General features: G+C 35.2%; 1 protein-coding gene across 25 annotated transcripts in view; it reads left to right on the top strand.

Moving 5' to 3' along the window:
• The window catches only part of LOC127853913 (CUGBP Elav-like family member 2), a 194,223-nt gene extending 169,671 nt beyond the window's left edge, over window positions 1-24,552 (top strand). For 18 of the 25 annotated variants that reach the window (XM_052388721.1, XM_052388722.1, XM_052388719.1 and 15 more), the window contains 6 exons: window positions 2,089-2,550; window positions 2,942-3,130; window positions 11,076-11,153; window positions 13,967-14,110; window positions 14,463-14,615; window positions 17,856-24,552. In XM_052388721.1, coding sequence (XP_052244681.1) covers window positions 2,089-2,550; window positions 2,942-3,130; window positions 11,076-11,153; window positions 13,967-14,110; window positions 14,463-14,590 — 1,001 coding nt within the window. In that variant the 3' untranslated portion in view covers window positions 14,591-14,615; window positions 17,856-24,552. The remainder of the gene's footprint in view (window positions 1-2,088; window positions 2,551-2,941; window positions 3,131-11,075; window positions 11,154-13,966; window positions 14,111-14,462; window positions 14,616-17,855) is intronic. The other 7 variants (XM_052388735.1, XM_052388736.1, XM_052388738.1 and 4 more) reach the window with 2 other exon arrangements.
• The last annotated feature ends 1,116 nt before the right edge of the window (window positions 24,553-25,668 follow it).

Consider the following 25,668-nt stretch of genomic DNA (forward strand, 5'->3'; position numbering starts at 1 on the left):
GAAACATGCAATATCTCCATATCTCTTTATCAACTGATGTTGAAGTAAAATGTTACATACTAAAAAATTAATATTTTTATGACATTTATTTGTGTTGATTTCATTGGTTGACATTCACTAATTAAAGACTTTGGCCAGAATTATTATGCCCCTTTTTTACTCAGAAAAGACAAGTTCAGGTTTGTGTGGAAGTTGAAATTCATTTTTAAATTGCATTCAACAAGTACCTTTCTCTGAAACTTCTACAGGTCTTCAACAGAAACTTTCAACATGTCTAGGGGATCATCATTTTGGGTCACCTTGCAATACCAATAACTCTGATATGCCAATTTGCAGAAACATGTCCCTTATTGTACTTTGCGGAACTGTACTACATTTTACTACATTGTAGTGTGTTATTTTCAATTTTAATTATGAACAATTGCTTGTGTATTTTTCTTTTAATATAATCCATAATGCAAACACTTGTTTAGATGACCATCACTGTCAAGTTTCTGATATGAACAAACTATGAGTGGTATATGTCTATGTGTATATATGTACCTGTTGTATATGTGTTTGTGGTGTCCACTGTCTGTCTGGTAATGTCAGTTCAATTCAATGCAGAAAAATTCTTGATAACATTCTCTTAAATATCCTAACTTGTTTGAGGATTTTTCTAAAATGTGGGCTTTGTGTTCCGAGTTATAATATCAATTACAACACATATAGAACTAAGGATATATTCAAACAAGCAAGGGGACTTAAGGAATCTTAGGTGGGTTTTTTTTTTGGTTTTATCTGTAGCAGCTTTAGTTTCTGATAAAAAAAAACTATGAATTACTGCATAATATCATTTCACATACATCCGTTAAAAACACCATTGAGAAACGATTTTTAATGGGGATAAATTGCAATTATATTCAGTGATTTAAATATACTGATTGTTCAGTGTTTATGCAAAATTAACTTCATATGAAATGTTAGTGTCACTGGTTTACTCCTGTATTATCAACTATGTTTAGCCAACTGTTTCTATGTTTCTGTGTGTGTACTGTTAGTGTTCATGTGTTGTATATCTGTTTGTGATCCTGTATGTGTGAACTAAGTGTATTTTGGGGAGCTAGAAGTCAGCGTCTGCCAATCACTGTGTCCAGTCTCAACTTTTTGAGATTGTTAACTTTTATACGGACCCACAAAATGAGTTAAGGTTTTAATGCGTAACATGAGGGCCAAAACACATTTTCTGCGAATGCAAACAACCCAAAAAAGACCTTTTTTTGCTTTTAAAGAATAAAACTCAACATTTCTTCTTGGTAACGTTAACAGCCAAAACTTATTTTTATCTCGGCTGTTTTCGGAGAAAACCTGAGGTATTGTCATAGCTAGCTCGTCGTGTCGTGTCCATCGTCGTGTCGTGTCCGTCGTCGTGTCCTCCGCCGTCCACGTCGTGCTAAAACCTTAAGGTTTTGAACATTGGCTCAAAAATCAAAGTCCTTCAACCTGCAACTTCGAAACTTCATATGTAGCTGCACCTTGATGAATTCTATATGCCACACCCATTTTGGGGTCACTAGGTCAAAGGTCAAGGTCACTGTGACCTCTAAAAAAAAAAAAAATTCTGATAAGCTTTCATCTATTCAAAACTGCACCCGCAGCAGAGCGTGGCACCCGTTATGCGGTGCTATTGTTACTGTCAATCATATTGTTTGATAGTACCAAATTTCTCTTGCGATTTTTACTATGGCATTACCATGGCTATGTTCACCCAAGCTGGAATTGTGTGAGGAGATAGGATTTATTGAAAATAAAATCTGGGCACATAAAATAATTTAAAACCTTTTTTGTTCATAAACAATTGCTTGTTGTAATTGAGTGCAAATGAACTTCTTTTGCTATAATGCAATATATCGTGTGTTTGTTTTATTTGCATGTTGTGCGTGTTACAACAAAACATAGTATTTATTCATGTATTGTAAACATGATTAGTAGTATTGAAATTCTTTGCTTTCTCGCTGACTGACAAACAATACAGGCTAGTAGTGAGTACTGAGTGGATCTGTGTGATGAATGTTTAATGTTTGCCTTCTGTGTGTCTATCTATTTTAGGCCTCGTGTCTCAAGCACATAACATGCAGGGCCATAGTAGGGCCACACATACCCCCGTCACTAATATGGCCATGCCCAACATGATGGGGAACAGTAACGGGGTTCCTTCACATTTCGGAAACAACAACTCTTTTGGCTTTGGAAATAATGGGTCATCAGGTGGGGGGTCAAGTAATATTGATTTGGCGACAATCATGAAAAATATGGGAGACTTTAGCAAAGTGTTTGGCAATTTAGCAAAAATGGGAAATAGCGGCATGTCCCAAGGCGGAATGGGAAGTAATTCTGGTAGAAGTATGGTGAACGGGAATGCAGGTGTGATGGGCATGGGAAATATGGCCAGGACTGGGGCAATGGGAATCAATGGCAGTTTTAATAGTATGCATGGCAATGCAAACATGAAGATGGATACCGGCCAGAATATGGTGGCAGGAGGGGCTTCCAACCTTCACAACCAATCAGGTAGCTCATATAAGTGACATGATCAGTTGTATGTGTATATATATGTTGATTGTTGCTTAAAACTTAAATGTTTTCTACATGTTTCTTGTTTCATTCCTGTGTGTTCAATAGATTTAACACGAAACCCAGTACTTGTTCAGTGTGTGATTCTTGATGTAATTTTAGTTTTTGTGTGAAAACCCCTGTTTCTAGACTGAAAGCTGATTACATGTTTGTACACATATTTTCCAAATGTTCTTAGTCTTTTGTGTTTTATGTTAAAAATGTGTCTTCTTCTTGTATTTTCATGAAAACATTCTATAGCTGTTGTTTTTGTGATACATGTATTAGTGGATTGGTCTATGGTCTGGTTAAGGCCGCCCCTGTTGACCTGTTCTGGGTACCATTGCAGCCTCTCTGTCCGGCTCTAACGGTTCCCTCAGTGGGTTCACAGGACTGCAGGGGCTGGGAAACAGCCTCGCCGCCACCACCATGTCGCCCAGCCTCACCAATGGCAACTCCGGGCTTGACGCCTTAAGTCAGGCGTACACCGGAATTCAGCAATACGCAGGTTTGTCAGGTTTACTCAGCCCAGCTACAGGTAAATGGCTCATTTTCATATGATCGTTCACAAGTGACATGTGACATTACACGTGTCACATGTCATTGTGTGTGTCACTTGACTGTGAAAATATGTGTGTTTTTTGTTCCTTATAAACTTTCAATAATAATTGTGTGGGTGAGATGAGCTGTTTTATATTTGCAACTTTCCATGGGTGATGGGGTTTTTGTAGCTAAAAAATGTAGTTTAAAAATAAGTGTGAACAAATTGCCTTGGCTTATTGTCTTCACAAGTTGTTGCTAGGAGCATAGTCAGAAATATAGGCCAAAATATCTTGAATAGGAAGTTTATGGAATCGGGTAACAAAATGGATGTTAATGATTCTTATGTTAATCATTCAAATCTAATGGAACACTGGTTTATGACAGAATGCATAATGCTCCGAGCAACTTTGTACGCCTAAAACTGGCCTGTCTGTTAGTAACCATAACCATGTGTTGTGTTGGAGGCCTAGTAAGAGGCACTGCTGTTCACCTCACTGGTGATGAAATAATCGCTGCCAAAATGGGTCAGTTGTGGGAATCATCATTCAATAAAATAGTCTGTACATAATGATAAAGTAACACATCAATAATGCCAACACATTATGCAGTATGGTAGAGTAACACAACACAGTAACACTTAAATACATAATACACTAAGTTACAGTAACACTTCAATAATTCAAATACATGATACAGTACCAAATGATACAGTATTATACACATAGACAATTCAAACATATGATACAGTATGACCATGTCAATAATTCAAATGCATGTTACAGTAACACGTCAATAATTCAAATGCATTTTACAGTAACATGTCAATAATTCAAATGCATTTTACAGTAACATGTCAATAATTCAAATGCATGTTACAGTAACATGTCAATAATTCAAATGCATGTTACAGTAACATGTCAATAATTCAAATGCATTTTACAGTAACATGTCAATAATTCAAATGCATTTTACAGTAACATGTCAATAATTCAAATGCATTTTACAGTAACATGTCTATAATTCAAATGCATTTTACAGTAAAATGTCAATAATTCAAATGCATGTTACAGTAACACGTCAATAATTCAAATATGCACAGTATACCATATGACTGGTATTGAAGAAGAGATTCTTATGTTTCTATTTTTTATCAATTGATTTTACATTACGATATTTATACGATTAAAAAAACATACTCAAAGGGTCTTGTGCAGTCCTAATAGTCATGTATTCCTTTGACCTAAATTTGCAACTTAGTTGTGTTTCTAACATATAAGGGGAAGCTACTCATGGTTATTATAATAGTGTCCTTGTCATTGCCCCTGTGATATCTAGTCATTTATAGGTTAGCAATATTTCATCACCACTGACTGTTTGGAAATAATACTTAAAACAATGCCAAGCATGCTGTTGTTTTTTTCTAGTACAACATGTGAATATTTAAAAATTAACTCAATGATAAATTTTGAATAAATGAAACATTTGTTTCCCACAGACACATTTTCTAGCTGGTCTATAAGAAATGAGCCATTTGCCAGGCGATGGCAATGTATGACTTCAGAGCATGAGTATTAGCTCAGAGATATAGTGTTGTGTAGCCTGTCACAGTAGTAGCATGCCTGTCATATGCCCAGTGTGTGTCCCTTACTCACCTTCTATTGTTATGCCCCCCTTCGAAGAAGAAGGGGTATATTGCTTTGCACATGTCGGTCGGTCGGTCTGTCGGTCGGTCCGTCCACCAGGTGGTTTCCGGATGATAACTCAAGAACACTTGGGGCTAGGATCATGAAACTTCATAGGTACATTGATCATGACTCGCAGATGACCCCTATTGATTTTGAGGTCACTAGGTCAAAGGTCAAAGTCACATTGACCCGAAATAGTAAAATGGTTTCCGATGATAACTCAAGAACGCTTATGCCTAGGATCATGAAACTTGATAGGTGGATTGATCATGACTCACAGATGACCCCTATTGATTTTCAGGTCACTAGGTCAAAAGTCAAGGTCACAGTGACCTGAAATAGTAAAATGTTTTCAGGATGATAACTCAAGAACGCTTATGCCTAGGATCATGAAACTTGATAGGTAGATTGATCATGACTCGCAGTTGACCCCTATTGATTTTCAGGTCACTAGGTCAAAGGTCACGGTGACCCGAAATAGTAAAATGGTTTCCGGATGATAACTCAAAAACGCTTATGCCTAGAATCATGAAACTTGATAGGTAGATTGACCATGACTCGCAGTTGACCCCTATTGATTTTCAGGTCACTAGGTCAAAGGTCAAGGTCACGGTGACCCGAAATAGTAAAATGGTTTCCGGATGATAACTCAAGAACGCTTATGCCTAGGATCATGAAACTTGATAGGTAGATTGACCATGACTTGCAGATGAGCCCTAGAGATTTTCAGGTCACTAGGTCAAAGGTCAAGGTCACGGTGACCCGAAATAGTAAAATGGTTTCCGGATGATAACTCAAGAACGCTTATGCCTAGGATCATGAAACTTGATAGGTAGATTGATCATGACTCACAGATGACCCCTATTGATTTTCAGGTCACTAGGTCAAAGGTCAAGGTGACCCGAAATAGTAAAATGGTTTCCGGATGATAACTCAAGAACGCTTATGCCTAGGATCATGAAACTTCATAGGTACATTGATCATGACTCGCAGATGACCCCTATTGATTTTCAGGTCACTAGGTCAAAGGTCAAGGTCATGGTGACCGGAAATAGTAAAATGGTTTCTGGATGATAACTCAAGAACGCTTATGCCAAGGATCATGAAACTTCATAGATACATTGATCATGACTGGCAGATGACCCTATTGATTTTCAGGTCACTAGGTCAAAGGTCAAGGTCACACCGACAAAAAACATATTCACACAATGGCTGTCACTACAACTGAGAGCCCATATGGGGGGCATGCATGTTTTACAAACAGTCCTTGTTTATTGTTTGCTTTGTTTCCTATAAATATGAGAAGGTTTCTGATTGAAACAGCCTTTAACCTTGATAAAAAATAGCTGTATTCAGTGGAAAAAATCATTTTAATTTGTTCTCAATTTGCATGATTTTTGTTGAGAAATAAAAGTGTTCAGATGATAAAAGTGTAATTGAATGTTCTCTAGAGGAATTATAATCAATTCAGGTCAAAAATGTAGAAAACCCAAGTACTGAAACAGAAGGTCTCTATCAGTTTGTATATAATTAAATTAAATGTCCGTTTTATTGATTAAAAAAGAATATTTCCACAGATTATCAGGCTTTATGTTTATGTTTTTTGAAAATTGAATTCAAAAAAATAAACTGAGATACTTCTTATTTCATTGACACATGGTAATTTTGAAAGGAAAGTACACACAATCTTCTTTTTCTCAAAGTCAATATTTACTTTGATATGGAGAATGTTGATTCCAGTGTGTGTTTGTGGGTGTCGCTTTTCTTAAATATGAGAGATTTATATGTGTGATTAAGGTTTAAAACATAATTAATTGGCTTTTCTACAATGTATGCAAAGTCTAGTATGTGTATTGTTTAGTCTTTACTAAGAACAGGATACAAAGATTTAAAAAAGAAGTTTACTGTAACACTCTCATATGAATTGTTAGTAGCTGTACACAAAAAGTTTGCATATTGTACTGGTAGGCGAGTATTTTCAGGTTATTTTTAAATATAAGTGTTTCTTAACCTCTTTTGGAATTATATCTTTTGTTTTTAAATAACCAATGCTTTATGAAGTAAATCCAATTGGTATATAAAATAAATGAAATATAAAATATATGTTTACAAAAAATATAATGTTTACGTTGATAGTCTTACATGCATGTTACTGTCGTCTTGAAAATTGTGTGCGCATGCGTGATGAAAACCCAATTTAGCACCTAGACACTTGTAGTTGTATTTTAAGCTAGCTATATATAACAGCAGACAGGGTCGGACAGAAACCTTTTATAAGCTGCCGCAATGCTCAAGAACATGTGTTGTATTGGTTTCTGTTAATTATCACGTAATGTTTATATTGATGCCTTTTTAGCTCTACTGGCCGAAGGCCTGAAGAGCTTATGTCATGGCGTGGTTTCCGTTGTCCGTGCGTGCATTAGACTTTTTCTTGTTAACGCGATAAAGTCCACAGTTTTCATTCGATTCTTTTCAAACTTGTTCAGTGTCTTTATATTAATGAGGCCTCGAACCCTATTGAAAATGGGTTACATCAGAGAAAAAAGTCCAGAATTATCTCCCCTTGAATTTGAGAAAATTGTGAAATAAGGCTTGTTTACGCAATAAAGTCCACAGTTTTCATCCAATCATTTCCCAACTTGCACAGTGTCTTTATCTGAATGATGAGTCAAACTGTATTGAAAATGAGCAATATTAGAGTTATAAGTCCAGAATTATCTCCCCTTAAATTTGAGAAAAAAATGAAAATTCAGTTTTTTTATGTTCCAAAGTCCATAATTTTCATCCAATTCTTGGCAAACTTGCACAGTGTCTTTGTATCAATGATGACTCAAACCCTTTTTTAAAAAGAGCAATATCGAAGCAATAAGTCCAGAATGACTTCCCCTTGAAAATGAGAAAATTTTGAAATCCCTCTTGTTTACGCAATTAATTCCACAGTTTTCATCCAATTATTTCCAAATTTGCACAGTATCTTTATATCAATGAGGATTTGAACCCTATTTAATATGAGCAGTATCAGAGAAATAAGTACACAATAATCTCCCCTTGAATTTGAGAAAATTCTCCTTGTTTGCGCGATTAAGTACACAGTTTCCATCTTATTTTTTCCAAACTTGCACAGTGTTTATAGAAGTAGAGCGATTCAGGCTCTCATGGGCCTCTTGTTAATGTAATGTTACCCTATTTTTCCAACGTGTTACTTACCTTTCTATTTAGTGTTTAATATTTTATATATTTCTATTATTATCCCTTGCCAAAGGCGGAGAAATATAGAATTGGTTATGTCCGTCAGTCTGTCTGTCACACAAACTTTAGGGCTTTATCTCAGAAACTATACAAGATATCAACTTGAAACTGTATAGATATCAATAAGTGCTATGCACAAGAACCTTAACCCTACATTTCCTTGAATAAAAGTTAATCCCCTTTGTTGTTTATTTGATGTAACTATTGGGGGCTATATCTCAGATACAATTCAAGACTTTAACATGAAACTTCATGGATGTATTAATATTAATGAGAAGTGCCTTGTTTAAGAAGCATAACCCTTCACTTTGTTAAGTAAGAGTTATTGTCCTTTGTTGTTATTGTAGGACTGATATTTTCATGGTTCTATTTCAGATAGGATTCATTTCAACATGAAACTTTGTGTATATGTAGAAATCAATTGGAAGAAGTGCCATGCACAATAACCATAACCATGCACTTTCTTAACTAAGAGTTATTGCCCTTTAATGTTTGTGTATGATGGAACTTTTTAAGGCTATATATATCTCAGATACGTTAGATTTCAATGTGATACTTCATGGGTGTTTAGATATTAAATACAGAGAATTGCAATTTATAAAAACATTAACCCTACATTCAATTATTTTATATGATTATACCATAAATCAATGGATTTGCACCTACTATAAACAAAATTTCTTAGGCAGGTGATATTAATTCAACGAATTTGCTTGTTTTAATATAAATTGTTTACTAATGCTTAAGTTGAATTCTTATACAACTAGCTTTTTTTTTTTAATCCATAAAGAAAACATCTGTAAAAAGCTTATGCCAATGTTATGCACCCCAAATTACATAATGATTGATCAATATTTTTATTTAAGTTAAATATTATTTAGTTATAATATGTAAGTGTTATTTAGTTTTAGTTTAAAGTTATATGTTAATACAACATGTTATTAACTGCTAAGTTTAAATATAATTTAGTTTCAATTTAAAAGTTAAATAGTTACATTTGCAGTGCTGTTATTTAAGATTAATGCCAGTTGTACATGATATTGTTAATAATACCCAGTCATCATAATTTCAAGCCATTAGCTTTAAGCAAACAATGACAGCTTATGTTACATAATGTTATCCCATAATACCCAAGCATTCTAAGCTAATTACAACTTTATATTCTTAAATTGATATTCTTGATTGCTAAATAAATATAAAGCCATTCACTATGGTCTAGACAACTGTTTAGAAATTTGATATAAAACTGAAGAATATTGAACATGAGAAATATACACTGTAACTCCAATATAGCGCGGTCAATGGGGTCCAAGCCGCGAAACAGCGTTATAACGGATCCGCGTTATAGGTTTTGAGCTCAGGGCGCTATAAAAAAACAGGTATAGAATAGCCTATAATATAGGTTATGTATATTGCCATGCTGTGTTGACGCAAATACATGCATATAAACCGAATCGTATCGGTACCATTATACATGCCTCTTTTCTTATGTGCACATTTATCCTATAATCCAATAAAATTGCAACATCACTTAAAAAATAATAATCTTGAACATTAAACACAACCGTACGCATATATGCCATTTTCAGAAGTGTTAAGAGTACAGTGCACATTATGGGGCAGAGCTTTCATTGGACGAGCGGCTTAAATTTAGATTGAATGCAATACGACTCATGTACAAACAAATGTTTTATTGCGTCATACGCATGCAAAAAACGTGTTTCCCGGGGACTTTCTGATACCGCGCAAAAATGAAAGTGAAACTCTGTTAACAATTACCGGCACACTGCGTTCCATGTAAATAAATCGTCTGCATTATTTAATTTCTTATACATGACCTGAAAGATTAAATGACATAATACTAGAATGATAATGAAATGACAGAAAAAGTTGTTTTATACAGTAGGCAGTATATTTCACAGCCGCTCATGTAATATGGTCAAACTGCAACCATATCAAAGTAAGAATGTTTCAATCGTTTTGAATTACTTTAAATGTATAACTATCCCCCTTGCACTTTACTTATGGAAATTATCGCACTGAACCGCTCTGATGAGGAATACATGTAATAAACACTGACACGCGAGTTTTTCACACCTTTATTGACACTACACAACAGACTAACACCAATTAGCTGTCAATGTTTAATCTCGAGGGGATTATAATCGGTTCAACGGACGGTTGAATAAAGCAATCAACATGTGATTGCCGCCATCTTTGAATTGTCTGAAAATACATGAAGTTGCATAATACGGATTTGAATCAGAAATCAAATGGAAGGTTGGAGAAAAAATGGGATCCAAGCACCCTCCGCGTTATATTGGATTCAGCGTTATAACGGAGCGCGTTATATTGGAGTTACAGTGTATAGACTTTTGCCTTACTGTGTGACAATTGACTTTGTGATTTTCTGTGTGATATACTTCATTAAAAATTATAGGAAAACATTGTAATAAAACATTTATTTAACTTAATAATTAAAACTGTGTGTCAGAACTGTGTTATGGACTTTTGTTATCATTGCGGTTAAAATACTTTGTGAAAATAAACACATAACTAATAAACACTTTGTGAGTTGCCTTTGCGTGTCTTCCCCAATCAACGAGGAACTGCGTCTCAAACACTAAATCTCCGGCATTACACCAATTTGAAAATGACTATGTTTTATGTAACCCTTTTAGGGACTCTTTTTGTTGCGCATGAGCACATATGACATCCGCTTTGTTTACCTATGCAAATGGGTGAAACACCCAGGATTAACGTTTGATTTCTCACATTTAAGAAAACCGTTTCAAAATAAAGGAATATTTGGTCGGGAAAATACTCACCAACCAGTAATATTTCAATTAATGCTTATGATGTTCATATAAAGTTTATTGAAAATCAACAACTCCAAATACTGCTTAATGTTAATCCCAACAATTACTTAAACGAAGTGTGTTCCAGTGTGTACACACACTAATGTGAGCAGCATGATGTGTGATGTGTGGTCTGGTTGTGTTTCAGCCTCATTTCCCAGCGCTTTCAGCACGCAGACAGCCCAGTTACAGGCAGCCAACTCAGCCGCTGGCAAACAGACAGAAGGTGAGTACACCCTCATCGCACACTGACAACATAGAACCAGTGAGACAGCAGTGCTCTAGAAGTCATCACACATTAGAACATTGCACTTTAACTGCCCCACATCCTTCAGGACTAACAATTCGCCAAACAAATCCTTGTAGACTTTGTACATCTGGACTAACAATTCATCAAACAAAGGCTTGTGAACTATGTATATAACTACTAACAATTGACCAAATAAATCCTTGTGAACTTTGTATATCAGGACTCATTATTCCCCAAACAAATCCTTGTGAACTATTTACATCATGTCTTTCAATTTACCAAACAAATCCTTGTGAACTATGTATATCAGGACTAACAATTCACCAAACAAATCCTTGTGTACTATGTATATCAGGACTAACAATTCACCAAACAAATCCTTGTGAACTGTGTATAGCAGGGCTCTCAAATCACCAAACAAATCCTTGTGAACTATTTATAGCAGGGCTCTCAAATCACCAAACAAATCCTTGTGAACTATGTATAGCAGGGCTCTCAAAGCACCAAACAAATCCTTGAGAACTATGTATAGCAGGGCTCTCAAAGCACCAAACAAATCCTTGTGAACTATGTATAGCAGGGCTCTCAAAGCACCAAACAAATCCTTGTGAACTATGTATAGCAGGGCTCTCAAATCACCAAACAAATCCTTGTGAACTATGTATAGCAGGGCTCTCAAAGCACCAAACAAATCCTTGTGAACTATGTATAGCAGGGCTCTCAAATCACCAAACAAATCCTTGTGAACTATGTATAGCAGGGCTCTCAAATCACCAAACAAATCCTTGTGAACTATGTATAGCAGGGCTCTCAAATCACCAAACAAATACTTGTGAACTATGTGTAGCAGGGCTCTCAAAGCACCAAACAAATCTTTGTGAACTGTGTATATCAGGACTAACAATTCACCAAACAAATCCATGTGGACTATGCACATCAGGACTCTTAATTCACCAAACAAATCGGTGTGAACTATGTATCCCTTACTTTCATCGTATCGGCCCTCCTCGTAATATCGTCCCCTTAACAAAAAACCTTTATGAAGTGCTGGAAAGTTAATGTTTTTCAATTTGTATGCCCCCCTTCTAAGAAGAGGGGGTATATTGCTTTGCTCATGTCGGTCGGTCTGTCTGTCGGTCCGTCCACCAGGTGGTTGTCAGACGATAACTCAAGAACGCTTGGGCCTAGGATCATGAAACTTCATAGGTACATTGATCATGACTCGCAGATGACCCCTATTGATTTTGAGGTCACTAGGTCAAAGGTCAAGGTCACGGTGACCCGAAATAGTAAAATGGTTTTTGAATGATAACTCAAGAACGCATACGCCTAGGATCATGAAACTTCATGGGTAGATTGATCATGAGTTGCAGATGACCCCTATTGATTTTGAGGTCACTAGGTCAAAGGTCAAGGTCACGGTGACCCAAAATAGTTAAATGGTTTCCGGATGATAACTCAAGAATGCATACGCCTAGGATCATGAAACTTCATGGGTAGATTGATCATGACTCGCAGATGACCCCTATTGATTTTTAGGTCATTAGGTCAAAGGTCAAGGTCACGGTGACCCGAAATAGTAAAATGGTTTTCGGATGATAACTCAAGAACGCATACGCCTAGGATCATGAAACTTCATAAGTAGATTGATCATGACTTGCAGATGATCCATATTGATTTTGAGGTCACAAGGTCAAAGGTCAAGGTCACGGTGACCCGAAATAGTAAAATGATTTTCGGATGATAACTCAAGAACGCTTTTGCCTAGGATCATGACACTTCATATGTACATTGATCGTGACTTGCAGATGACCCCTATTGATTTTCAGGTCACTAGGTCAAAGGTCAAGGTCACAGTGACAAAAATCGTATTCACACAATGGCTGCCACTACAACGGACAGCCCATATGGGGGGCATGCATGTTTTACAAACAGCCCTTGTTAGAAGTTGTAGTGTATTTGATGGTTATCCATGACTTTTACGACGATCATTCTCAGGATTTCCGATATTCATTGGAAAGAAGGTCATGTTTATTCCAGGGTGATGCTATGATTTTTAAATTACGTAACTCACAAGTAAGTAGTTTGTTAATGGATTAATAGTAGCTTTATCAAATTTTTTATATGCCGCTTATTTTTCAATAAAGTGTAAAAGTATTTTAAAAACATAATGAGCAAGAGTTTCGGTTTTCTATTAAGTTACTATTTTTAGAACAAGCACGTGCACATAGTAACAAATCTTAACAACCAATCAGAAGTGACGATACAATGAGACAAGGTGTAGATGAAACAGATTACTAAAGGGAGCTAAGTCTAACCAGTATTTTGTCAAAACATGGCCGATTTAAATGCAGTTTTCGTTGTTATGTCCAAGAATACACATTTAACTATATATTGACATATAACAAATGCGTGTTTTTGTATTTGTTCACTTCCAAAATTTGTATGTGTTCATTTAGAGGGCCGATACCATGGAAAGACATGCTAGATCAGGACTCTCAATTCACTTAACAAATCCATTTGAACTATGCACATCAGGTCTCTTAATTCTCCAAAGAAATCCTTGTGAACTATGCACATCAGGTCTCTAAATTCTCCAAACAAATCCTTGTGAACTATGCACATCAGGTCTCTAAATCCTCCAAACAAATCCTTGTGAACTATGCACATCAGGTCTCTCAATTCACCAAACAAACCCTTGTGAACTTTGCACATAAGGTCTCTCAATTCACCAAACAAATCCATTTGAACTATGTTTACGATTGCAGTCTGCATGTTTGTGTTTTCAGGCCCCGAGGGTGCTAACCTGTTCATCTACCACCTGCCGCAGGAGTTCAGTGATCAGGACCTCATGCAGACATTCATGCCATTCGGAAATGTGATATCAGCCAAAGTCTTCATTGACAAACAGACAAATCTTAGTAAATGTTTTGGTAAGTGGGATTTACAACTGGTCAACGTTGGCGCAAATTGGTTCCATTGTATACTTATGAAGTTTTTTTGCTTTAATGAAAACGTGTCTCATGGAATATCATCTTTGACTGTTTATAACTACAAAGGAAGGAATGGTGTATTTGCCTCTTTTGTCCAGTCCAGTTTTGTCCAGAGATGGTTTTTTAGTAATGTAGTAGGTAACCATGTCACATCATTTCACAAGTCTTAAAAATTCAATAATATAAATTGAATTACAAATTGGGATGAATACCTGAATTTTGTCTTTAGTTTGTGCTTTGACATCTATTTGAACATTCCAGATTGATGTATGTTGCTGTTTTGTTGTTGCAGGTTTTGTCAGTTATGACAACCCAGTCTCCGCCCAGGCTGCCATCCAAGCCATGAATGGATTTCAGATTGGAATGAAGAGGTTAAAAGTGCAGCTCAAACGAGCAAAGAATGACAGCAAGCCATATTAGTCCTAGCTAGGCATGCACTGTACAGGTGGGTGTCACTCATTAGGGGAGAGTGTTGTTGTTGGTGTAGTGTAGCCTGTGCCAGGAGCAGGTAAGTCAGGCAGGTAGGTGTGTGTGACAGAGATGGAGGGCAACTTTGATTTGTGCTTTTGCCATTTTTACACGCGTACAACAGGTACAACAGATGGAATAAAATTGTTTCTCAATAGTCTTGTAATCACCATTGGAATGTCTTATACAACATTTACCATACGATATGTGGCAATCACCTCAGTTCTTTATTGCCCTTTCTATCAGTCCACGCCTGTTCCATGGCAGACCACAGTCAGGAGGGCAGGCTTAATACCCAACCCTGTCCTTGTTCCCAGCTTACAAGAAATCAAGAAATAATTTGGAACGTTCTGTCTGTCATTATTTAATTAATTAAAAATTTATTATAATTTGTTTGATAATCTTCCCTGTTCGTAAGAGATGTGTGGCCCTCCTGTCTGTGAGCTGGTTAGTACTGTGTGTTGTCTAAAAGGCCTGCCACTCTGTGTGAGTGATGTTACAAGAAGAGACACCTGGTGGAAAACCATGGCAACACGTCACAGTGTCAGGTGGACAACTGAGACCTTGAACTGATGTGAGCACTACAGTTGAACCTTAGCACAGTAATGAAGTCTATCCCGGACTTGCTTACTGATTACTGTGATGCTGCCTTGCATTCAGCCTCTGATCTCGGTTGCAAGGTGGATGTTCATGATGGTAGATATCTCTGAAAGTCTGCAATGAGCTCAGTATCGAGGGGGGGGGGGTTAGAAGATTTATTGTCCCCTACCGGAGAGGACTTATGGTTTGCACTCCGTCTGTCTGTCAGTCAGTCAGTCCGTCACACTTTTCTGGATCATGCGATAACTTTAAAAGTTCTTCATATTTGTTCAGGAAACTTGAAACATGGATAGATGGCAATATGGAGATTATGCACGTAGTTTAATTTTGTTCTTACGTCAAGAATTCTGGTTGCTATGGCAACAAATATATTTAAAAAATATATTTATTTTTTTTTACTGACAATTGTGGAGTCACCGGTAGGGGACCATATTGCTTGACAATGTCTTGTTTATTTATGTTCTAAGTTTGCTTTTATTGATATGCTTAAGCTATGTTAAATCTGAACAAAGACTTTATTGTCTTGTCAAGTAACAATTGTCTGTGACTATATGTCTGTGTGTGCTAGCATGGACCTGTGGGATGTGTTACTGCTAGCACCATGTGAATGTGTCTGGTTAACATAGCGTGTGGGTTAGTAATAACTACATAAGTGTTTAACTACACCATGCCTTCAAATATATAGTCATTTTTAATAACATTGGTTTTATTTTGTGATAAATCAACTGTTGCAAAGTTGTAAACCAAGACATTATTATGCCCCCCTTCGAAGAAGAGGGGGTATATTGCTTTGCACATGTCGGTCTATCGGCCGGTCGGTCTGTCGGTCGGTCCGTCCACCAGGTGATTTCCGGATGATAACTCAAGAACGCTTGGGCCTAGGATCATGAAACTTCATAGGTACATTGATCATGACTCGCAGATGACCCCTATTGATTTTGAGGTCACTAGGTCAAAGGTCAAGGTGACCCGAAATAGTAAAATGGTTTCTGGATGATAACTCAAGAACGCTTTGGCCTAGGATCATGAAACTTGATAGGTAGATTGATCATGACTCACAGATGACCCCTATTGATTTTCAGGTCACTAGGTCAAAAGTCAAGGTCACAGTGACCCGAAATAGTTAAATGGTTTCCAGATGATAACTCAAGAACGCTTAGGCCTAGGATCATGAAACTTGATAGGTAGATTGATCATGACTCGCAGATGACCCCTATTGATTGTCAGGTCACTAGGTCAAAGGTCAAGGTCACAGTGACCCGAAATAGTAAAATGGTTTCCGGATGATAACTCAAGAACACTTATGCCTAGGATCATGAAACTTCGTAGGTAGATTGATAATGGCTGGCAGATGACCTCTATTGATTGTCAGGTCATTAGGTCAAAGGTCAAGGTCACGGTGACCCGAAATAGTAAAATGGTTTCCGGATGATAACTCAAGAACGCTTATGCCTAGGATCATGAAACTTGATAGGTAGATTGATCATGACTCACAGATGACCCCTATTGATTTTCAGGTCACTAGGTCAAAGGTCAAGGTCACGGTGACCCGAAATAGTAAAATGGTTTCCGGATGATAACTCAAGAACGCTTATGCCTAGGATCATGAAACTTCATAGGTACATTGATCATGACTCGCAGTTGACCCCTATTGATTTTCAGGTCACTAGGTCAAAGGTCATGGTCATGGTGACCCAAAATAGTAAAATGGTTTCCGGATGATAACTCAAGAACGCTTATGCCTAGGATCATGAAACTTCATAGGTACATTGATCATGACTCGCAGATGACCCCTATTGATTTTCAGGTCACTAGGTCAAAGGTCAAGGTCACAGTGACAAAAACATACTCACACAATGGCTGTCACTACAACGGAGAGCCCATATGGGGGGCATGCCTGTTTTACAAACAGCCCTTGTTTTAGTGAATGTTTTACTTTCTTTTGCTAGACTGTATTTACAGTAAATTGTTTTGCATATGGTTTACTACGTGTAAGAGTCTTGGCTGTTGATGTATTTTAGTTCTTTGTGATGGCAAACAAGAAAACAATCAAAAAAATTTATGGTAGTAAAGTATTAGTTTACTGGTAGGGAAATGTTGTTCATCAGAAAGAATAATCTATATACATGTACTTGCTATGACCTAATTCAATATATAATATTATATTTTATGGGCTATTTGAAAAACCAAAAGGCAGCCACTTTATTAACAAGATATTTGACACCAATTTCTACTTGAAACAACTGTTTTTCTGTTACTTTGCTAAAATATCAAGGAACAAGAAGTTTCATGTGGCCTCTGTAACAAGTTCTTAAACCCTCATTGCTTAGTACTTGACTAATTCATGGTTTAACTTATATGTTTATAGATTATTAATTGTAACAAAAATGTCATGGTTTATTACAAAATATAGTCGAAAACAAAATGCCTCTGTGTACATGTTTCACAGTCATGATCCAATAGGGTTTTCACAAAATGGGTGTTTTCGGCCTGTTTAATTCGTTAAAAGAATCCTTATACATTCAGACAATAACTAAAACAGCTTAAGTTTTATAATGTTTTGGTTGTTTTGTTTTTGCCACTGTTGCTGATAGAAACCTTGCTTTTCTATGTTCAGACACAAATCACTTGACGTGGCGTGTTACATCGTGCCAATCCATCTGCGTGTGTTCCATGTTCTACGTGTTGCCTAGCGATATCGCCGTAGCGATGGGTCCCGCCCTCTGTCAGCTGCCTTCACGTTATGTGTCTATCTGTGCGCTAGTGTCTCATCAACAAATCAGACAAACCATTATGTTTCTTGTGTTTATATTGCATAATTTAAGTGGGAAATAGTGGTTCTCATTGGAAAATATAAACCTGTGTATTGTTTTAACTGTGTATCTTTCTGATTCAATGTTTTGACTATTTTTGTTATCATTGTTTAATGGTGGTAGGTCTGACTGTTTGTACTTTATGTTAGTTGTAAAGTAGACAAGTATTCTCAAAGAGTTTTCTTGAGTTTTTGTTTCTTTGTTTTTGTAAATAATTTGTTTTACAAGTTACTACAAAATGTACACTGGTATGTGTAGAAAATGTGCTACCTGGTTATTTGTTGTCTTTTCTTAATTTTATCAAATTACAAGTTTTTATCAAATGTTTGATATTTTATAGTTTAACTTTCGTCGTATTCTACAAGAATTGAAGTCAATGAGTAAAGTTTAAGATTCCATTGTAAGCTGACTTGCTGTTTTGAAACTACTGTTTATTCCAGAAACATGCTTATAAATGGAATATATTTTAACAGGTTTGAGATTTTATATTTTTATGAAAATGCCTTTTATGTAGCTGTTTTATATGTAATGTTATTCATCTAGGACTGCTTTTCACCTGTGTATTTTGTTATTTGTACAGCTTAAGGAATATTACACTAAACTGAATCTGCAAGTTATAAAGTAATCTTATATGACTGTGGTGTTCTGGTGGTTTGTAAAGCAGGAGTTGAATATAAGATGTGGTTGACGACCTCACAGGGCAAGTGGAACGTGATGTCTTGCTTTCAACAACTGAACAAGTGCTATTCAATACACTGGAACACCACTTGTATTTAATTTTCCATTTATGATATACCTACTAATGATAAAAACAAATAAAAATATTCTTAAAAACAAAATTATTATTGCAAATGGGGTCAATGTATGCACAAGCAAAAAAAGCATGTTTTAAAAAGACACTTACTAAAAGATAGTATGACTTACACAATTGAGAAAGCATAGTGTGCATGTCTACAAATAGAACATGTTTTTCTCAATGTCCCTAAGAACTTTAAGGATATTTGCAATACATAACACATAAAATAAATAGCTTGCTCAGCCTTTGAATACAGATAAAGGATTTCACACTATCAAATACAGAACTCCTTTCCAGTAGCTTGTATTTTATAGTGGAAATACTCCATTATTTTAGTAAGAATATTTATACATGTAGGTGAAATACAAGTAATTCTGAAAAGGTTGTAGGGACTGAATCTTTATCAATGTATGCGGTTCAAGACTTGTAAAAACCCACTATCTTGCAAAATCAGTTTTTATTTTTATTCCAATAATGTTTTATGCTATGTTAATCCATATAACATCGTCATATGTACTTCTTTACTTACTACTAGATAACACCATATAATTATGATTTCCCCTGATACATTGTAAGGGTGGGATATGCTGGAATCTACATGGCTCTTCATCTGTGGGAAAAGTATACATCTCTGAAATGACAACTTCCAGATGTTTTATTTTTGGTACTTTACATTGTATATTTGACATCTACTGATTTTCGTGTCTTGGCGTGGAGGGTATTCATCTGTGACAAGCTCTAGTTTCATCTGTTTAGAAACAATTCTTTGTGAATTACATTTTTAAATGTTCTCTTAAGCAGCTGTAAAGAACAATTCATAACATCCACTATGGCGGACTGAGTTATGCTTGCTGCACTATTCATACATGTTTGGGGATATTCTCCTGTGTTAGCTGTGTACGACATGTTTGTGAATACTAAAACAGTGGCTGTTTGTACAAATACCACTTGAAGTTACTTGTTAACTTATATTCATACTTGGAGTGTTTAACAAATAAAGGTGCAAATATTCATGTATTTTTCTATGATAAAGTGCAGAACAATCAGCCCATGCATGTGTCAGCCTGTTGGGTGGACCTTAGGATTGTATACACTGTATAGGTCACCAATGTACATAGAGTAGTGCCTGTAACCTCTGCGTATGTGCAGATGCAAGTTGTTCATGTTGCATTCATAAAATGTACGGAGAAAATCAAAATTTGACATTACAATGTATTATGTTATAATACTTCAATGCAATTTCTATGAAATTGTAAGGCTATTATCGCTATTTTTATGAATGTTATTGTGTTAAATGTTAGAAAATATTTATTAGAGGAAGAATCCAAATGTCCTGTCCAAATGTGCTGTATTGTTTGTATTGACTGTTCCTAACTCAAAGAGAATGTTCTGTGGTTGTGCAGGAGTACGTGCATGTGAATCTGTCCATTGGTAATGAATGCTTGAGGAACATTCATTTTCCCTATTATATTTGCATTGAAAGACTCCTAGCGATCATTAAGCAGATGTTTAAAAGATTATTTTAATGATTTCTTTGAAACTGAGAAGATTCATTACTAAACAATTTCTGTAACTTAGACTTACACCTGTTGCACAATGTTTAATGATACCTATGTCTTTGTTTTATTTAGTGAACAGAAATTAAATATTGTTCAATACGTAAAAGGTTACTTTATATGAAGCTATCTGGCAGACAATCAAAAGCAAGGAGGAAACTGTGTCTTGTATGTTGAAAATGCGTTTTGTGTTTTTTGTAAATATACATTTATTTTTTATATTATTTTGCAAATGACAATAATGCCTAATATAGGTGATGTATTATCAAGAATCAAAACTGACATCTGGTCTCATTGTTGTATGGTGTATGTGTATATGGGACAAGAGACATTATTACCATGAAAGTATACACAATGTAATCAGATGAGGAGTGCAGTATTCTGTTTAACATGTTTTATTTAACCCTTTGCACGCTGGGAAATTTGTAGTCTGCTAAAATGTCGTCTGCTGAATTTATAAAATTAGCATTTTATTTTATTTTTTTTCAAAGAATACTTTCAGAATAGCAAACAGTTTGGATCCTGATGAGACACCACGTTCTGTGGCATCTCATCTGGATCCAAACTGTTTGCAAAGGCCTTACAAATTCGGTTCCCGCATTGTAAGGGTAAAGCTTGTTCCAGTCAAAACAGTTACACAATGATTTGTGAAGTAGAAATTCCCTTTTTCTGTCATTTTTCAAGGTTTTAATATGTTGCCATATCATTGAATCTTGCCTTTTTGTTTATAGAGATGTTTTTGTTAATTACAAATTGAACATTTTGTTGCTTGTTAGTTTTTGTGTTAGCTCAGTTTATAACAATGCTATTCCATGACATTGATAGGATATTTTTTATAGTGTGCAAAAAGACAAACATGTTTTATTGAAATACAGTGATATTAAATAATCAAAATAATACAATTGTAAAAGTTAATGTGTTCAACCATACAAATAAATATTTTCATAGTTTCATTTCATATATATGTAGAATTAATTAATACTGGTAGATTTTATATACTTTTTACTATATTAGTTGGCTATCTAGAATCAATAAAGGGTAAGTTTTGTTGTTACTTTTTATAACATTTGTAAATATTCAGATACATGTATTATATGGCATATTTTATTTAGCAAGATTAAGAAGTGATACATTCATTAGTTTCATATTTATGTTGTATCATTTGTAGTCATATTCACACAGTTACCATGACACTTCACATCCATACTCTAATAGCTTACTTATTATCTATACGAGTTCCTTAGAAATGTTAGAAACTGTACATTGAGCTTAAATAAAAATCCTGTTATAGAATGCTTAAACATGGCACTTTCCCACATAATGATATAGTACTTGCTGTTACTAGATCTGTAAAATATAAGTTTTACACATGGCCAAGATATATCAGACATAACACTTTGAAAGATCCATGGCTTTTGTTTAACACCCTGAAGTTAGAACTTCTCTTCAACAATATAGAGTGTATACCAAATGTTGACAAGTAGTGGTACTGTGAACCAAATATAGTTTAAAGTTAAGGTTGTACATTTAACTTAAATGATAGTGAAATTCTTTAGCATGATATACTGGTCAAAGAGTTTGTTTGTGATGGGGTTTTTTATGGGTGTGGGATGGGTGTCCTACAAACTATGGGAGGGGTGTCCTACAAACTATGGGAGGGGTGTCCTACAAACTAGCAATCTCACAATAACAGAAGGTGTAGTGTCAGGCTGACAGTTCACTTGTTTGAGAGACAAACCGTTTTGAATAAAACTGCAATAACATCAGATTTTTTTTCTTTCCATTTAATTAAATGCCAAGATGTCAGACATAGAGCTGAAATAAAAGTGAGGCCAGTTATGAAGGCGCTATATTGCACCATAATTGCCAAATGAAGGACCAATAACCAAAGACCAGATTTTATTGTGGAATAGCTAGGATAATATTCTGTTTCAGCCTTCCAAATGTTCTGAACTGAAAATTAAATCCTGTTTAAAGGGTTTAGCTTTGGAAAATATGTTCCCATGTATTGTGAATGAAAATGTTGTCGCAACACAACAGTTTTGTAAAATAACTTCAGTAAATGTTTATTACAGATTGAAACAAAACATTGAAAAACAATATTTAAAAGAGAAATAACAAACAAATATGCAGAATAATTAGGTGTTGTCTGTTTAATTAATTACAAACAAATGCTGGACCCATAGCAGTGTCTACCTCATATAACACTCCCTAATGTTGATCTTGTCTGCATATGCACTTGTAAATGAAAGTACATAGCAAAGTTCTACATGACACCTGTGAAGGCAAGCTAGTAACCACAGTATTTTATTTGACAAGATAATACACTTTCAAATGACTAATTATTTGGTTATTGGTCCTCTTTGGCTGTTGGTCTTCGACCACTATAATTAAACAACCCTGGTGATAACTAACTTGTTTTATGGAATGTTCAATACAAAACATATCATTTTATGTTTATGTATCATTGTGTGCTGATGTCATAGTGACATTTAGGCATCCGATGACAATTATTCCATAATTCTTAGTGTGCAACTTTAAACATAAAGTTAATATTACTTGAAAATGATACTTGTGAACTTAAGCATAAAGTACAGGTTAGAAGTCCTATATTCATATTTACCTTTTGTTCGTACTCGCTTTTCAAGAGATAAAGGACAGAATAACAGTAAGTAATGGATATTTAATTGTATAAACTACTTAAGTATTTAACATAACAGTACAATAAAAATGTATGCAAGGAAATGTCAGCTTGAGATATATTTCATAAAATGTCTTTAGGTTGAATATTAGATCTACACTAAGAAAACCCACTTTCAGCCTCCAGTAGTTGCTATGATTAGTTGTGCACCTTTATTTTGTCTTCTTCACTTGGTATCTCAGGAATATATGTCCAATTTGTGTTTCCTTGAGTTGAATCAAAACAAAACTATCGTACAGTATTTCTTGTGTGAAAAAACGTCAGTGAATGGCAGAATATGTATTAAATGTGGTTGTTCTATGTGTTACTTGTATTTGAACAGTGAACTACGTTCAGTATGTTTGTATATCTATGGTTATTGAATTTATAGAAAATTTTATATATTTATTTTGTCAACACTTATGAATACAATGTTAAATGTTAACTGTCTATGTTCTGTCGTCTTGGTAAATTAATGTATAGTAAATCTGCCAACTGCGTCTAAGTCATGTGTAGCCTGTTTCTTGGTCTCTATGTTTTCAAGATAGTTTTGATGCTGTGATCAAACAGTCCAGTTGACACATGTTTTGTTCCTTCTGTTATTTGTAAGTTGCAGTTGTTGTTCCTTCTCGTGTTTATTTTTCTCTCTTCTCCCAAAGTCTTGCCCCTTTCACGTATCTGGAGTGATGTGATAGTGTTATTATTTTGTGTTATTTTCTGAAGTTAATTAACTTTGTTGTGACATTAACCCACATTTGCTGTTTTGTAGGGAATCTGGTTATTGTAATACATACTGTGCCTACATTGGGAGTCTTGTGATTTTAGTGTTTAATGTGTCTTCATGATCCAGAATATTTGCCTAGGGTGGTTCAATTGCACCTCTTTCAAATTACATTCAGTGAAGCCAAGTGCCTTTGAGTGAAATTGAGCAATACAAAAAGATTCACAAATCTCATCAAACATGTTATTTTGTAATTTTCTAAATCGATTCAAGAAATGTTTATTTGCCCTGTGTACTTTTTAATGTACATTTATTGGTATTTGTATAGATATAATTTGGCTTTATTATTTTATGGCAAAATTTGTTTGCAGATTTAAATGGTTTGTATATATATTGTAACCACCATAAGCAAATATTCTATAAGTATTCTGTATCTTCAATATCATGACTGTATTGTTCTGTAAATTAAGAAGAACGCACATAGCCTAATCAAAATGTGAAACTGTTTATCTCGAAATAAACTATACGTACATGATGACATAGCTACCTGTTAACTAAACTTTAACTTTGTGTGTACTGTTTTTGATACGGGATACTCGACCATTTCAATTACCCCTCTACTAGTGTTCTCTTCTACATTTATTTCAAATTGAAAGGCAGTATTTTGGTTTGTGACATTTGTATTATGTTATTTGTCGTGAGTTAATATTGTACAGAAATATCTGACAAATAAAAAGCATTCAATCAAGTCAATGCATTTTGTTTTATTTCACAAAATATTAAACAATTAGACAAGATAATTTTAACAGAACCGATACTTACCCGAACATTATAAAGCCTTCCATGTAGCAATGCTGGACATTATGTTGTATTACCTCCAACAAATAAGAGCGATTTATTGGATTCACCCAGGGCATCGTTTCGTCTGTCGATGGTCAGTATGTCTGTCCGCATACACACTTTTCTACCACAAGGTGCTACTACAGTTTTCATCAGTAAAACTTCAAATGTGCAAGTGTTTTTTTTATGATATAACGGTGTGCACGTAAGAAATGTTAGTATTCTATGTACCGGTATATAAAATGTAAATGATAACTTTTTACTTTGCATTGATTTTATGATAACATTTTAAGCAGATTTCAACACTTGAATGTTTTAAAAATTAACACCTGCAAAAAACATCAGCATATGAATGATAATGTTGTAGAAAATATAAAAAAGTGAACGTCCAGTTGCTCCAGCAGTATTGCATTCCTATTATATAACATGTTCATGGTCCCTTATTTAAACATAACACGCACGTGATATCTTAAATAACATAGAACAAACAAATGATGCGCATTTGAGCGAACACGTGTTGTCATTATTGACCACTATCATGTATGCGATAGTGTTCTACGTTCTAAGACGATACCAAGAGTTGTGTTATCTTTGTTTTGGATTAAAAAGGAAAGTTGATGGAAAAAATAGTCAACGTATAAACAACCGCATGTCGGTTACAACGGCCATGTGGGCGAAATAATCACCCATGGTTAAGTTCATGATGCATGCCAATTGTTTTAGCGTTTTGGTCTCTGATTGAATGTATATCTGGAAGAAATAAATTAACGTCTTTCTGCGCACTTGCTTGTTATACTGCTTTCTAGTCTGACATATTTTGGGTTGTGTGGCCTCCATACCACTAAATGCCGCTGTGTAAATATTTTGAGTTACAACACATATATTTCAAAAGCTGTTTTTCCACAAAGAAGACTTCTTTATGCGATATCGGATCTAAAATTATTGTCAGCAGTAAGACAGGCACTTAGGATACATTAAACCCTTTTTCAAAGACTACGTACGTTTGACATCAACATAACTCAAA

Source organism: Dreissena polymorpha, chromosome 12 (assembly GCF_020536995.1).
Source record: "Dreissena polymorpha isolate Duluth1 chromosome 12, UMN_Dpol_1.0, whole genome shotgun sequence".
Classification (NCBI taxonomy): domain Eukaryota; kingdom Metazoa; phylum Mollusca; class Bivalvia; order Myida; family Dreissenidae; genus Dreissena; species Dreissena polymorpha.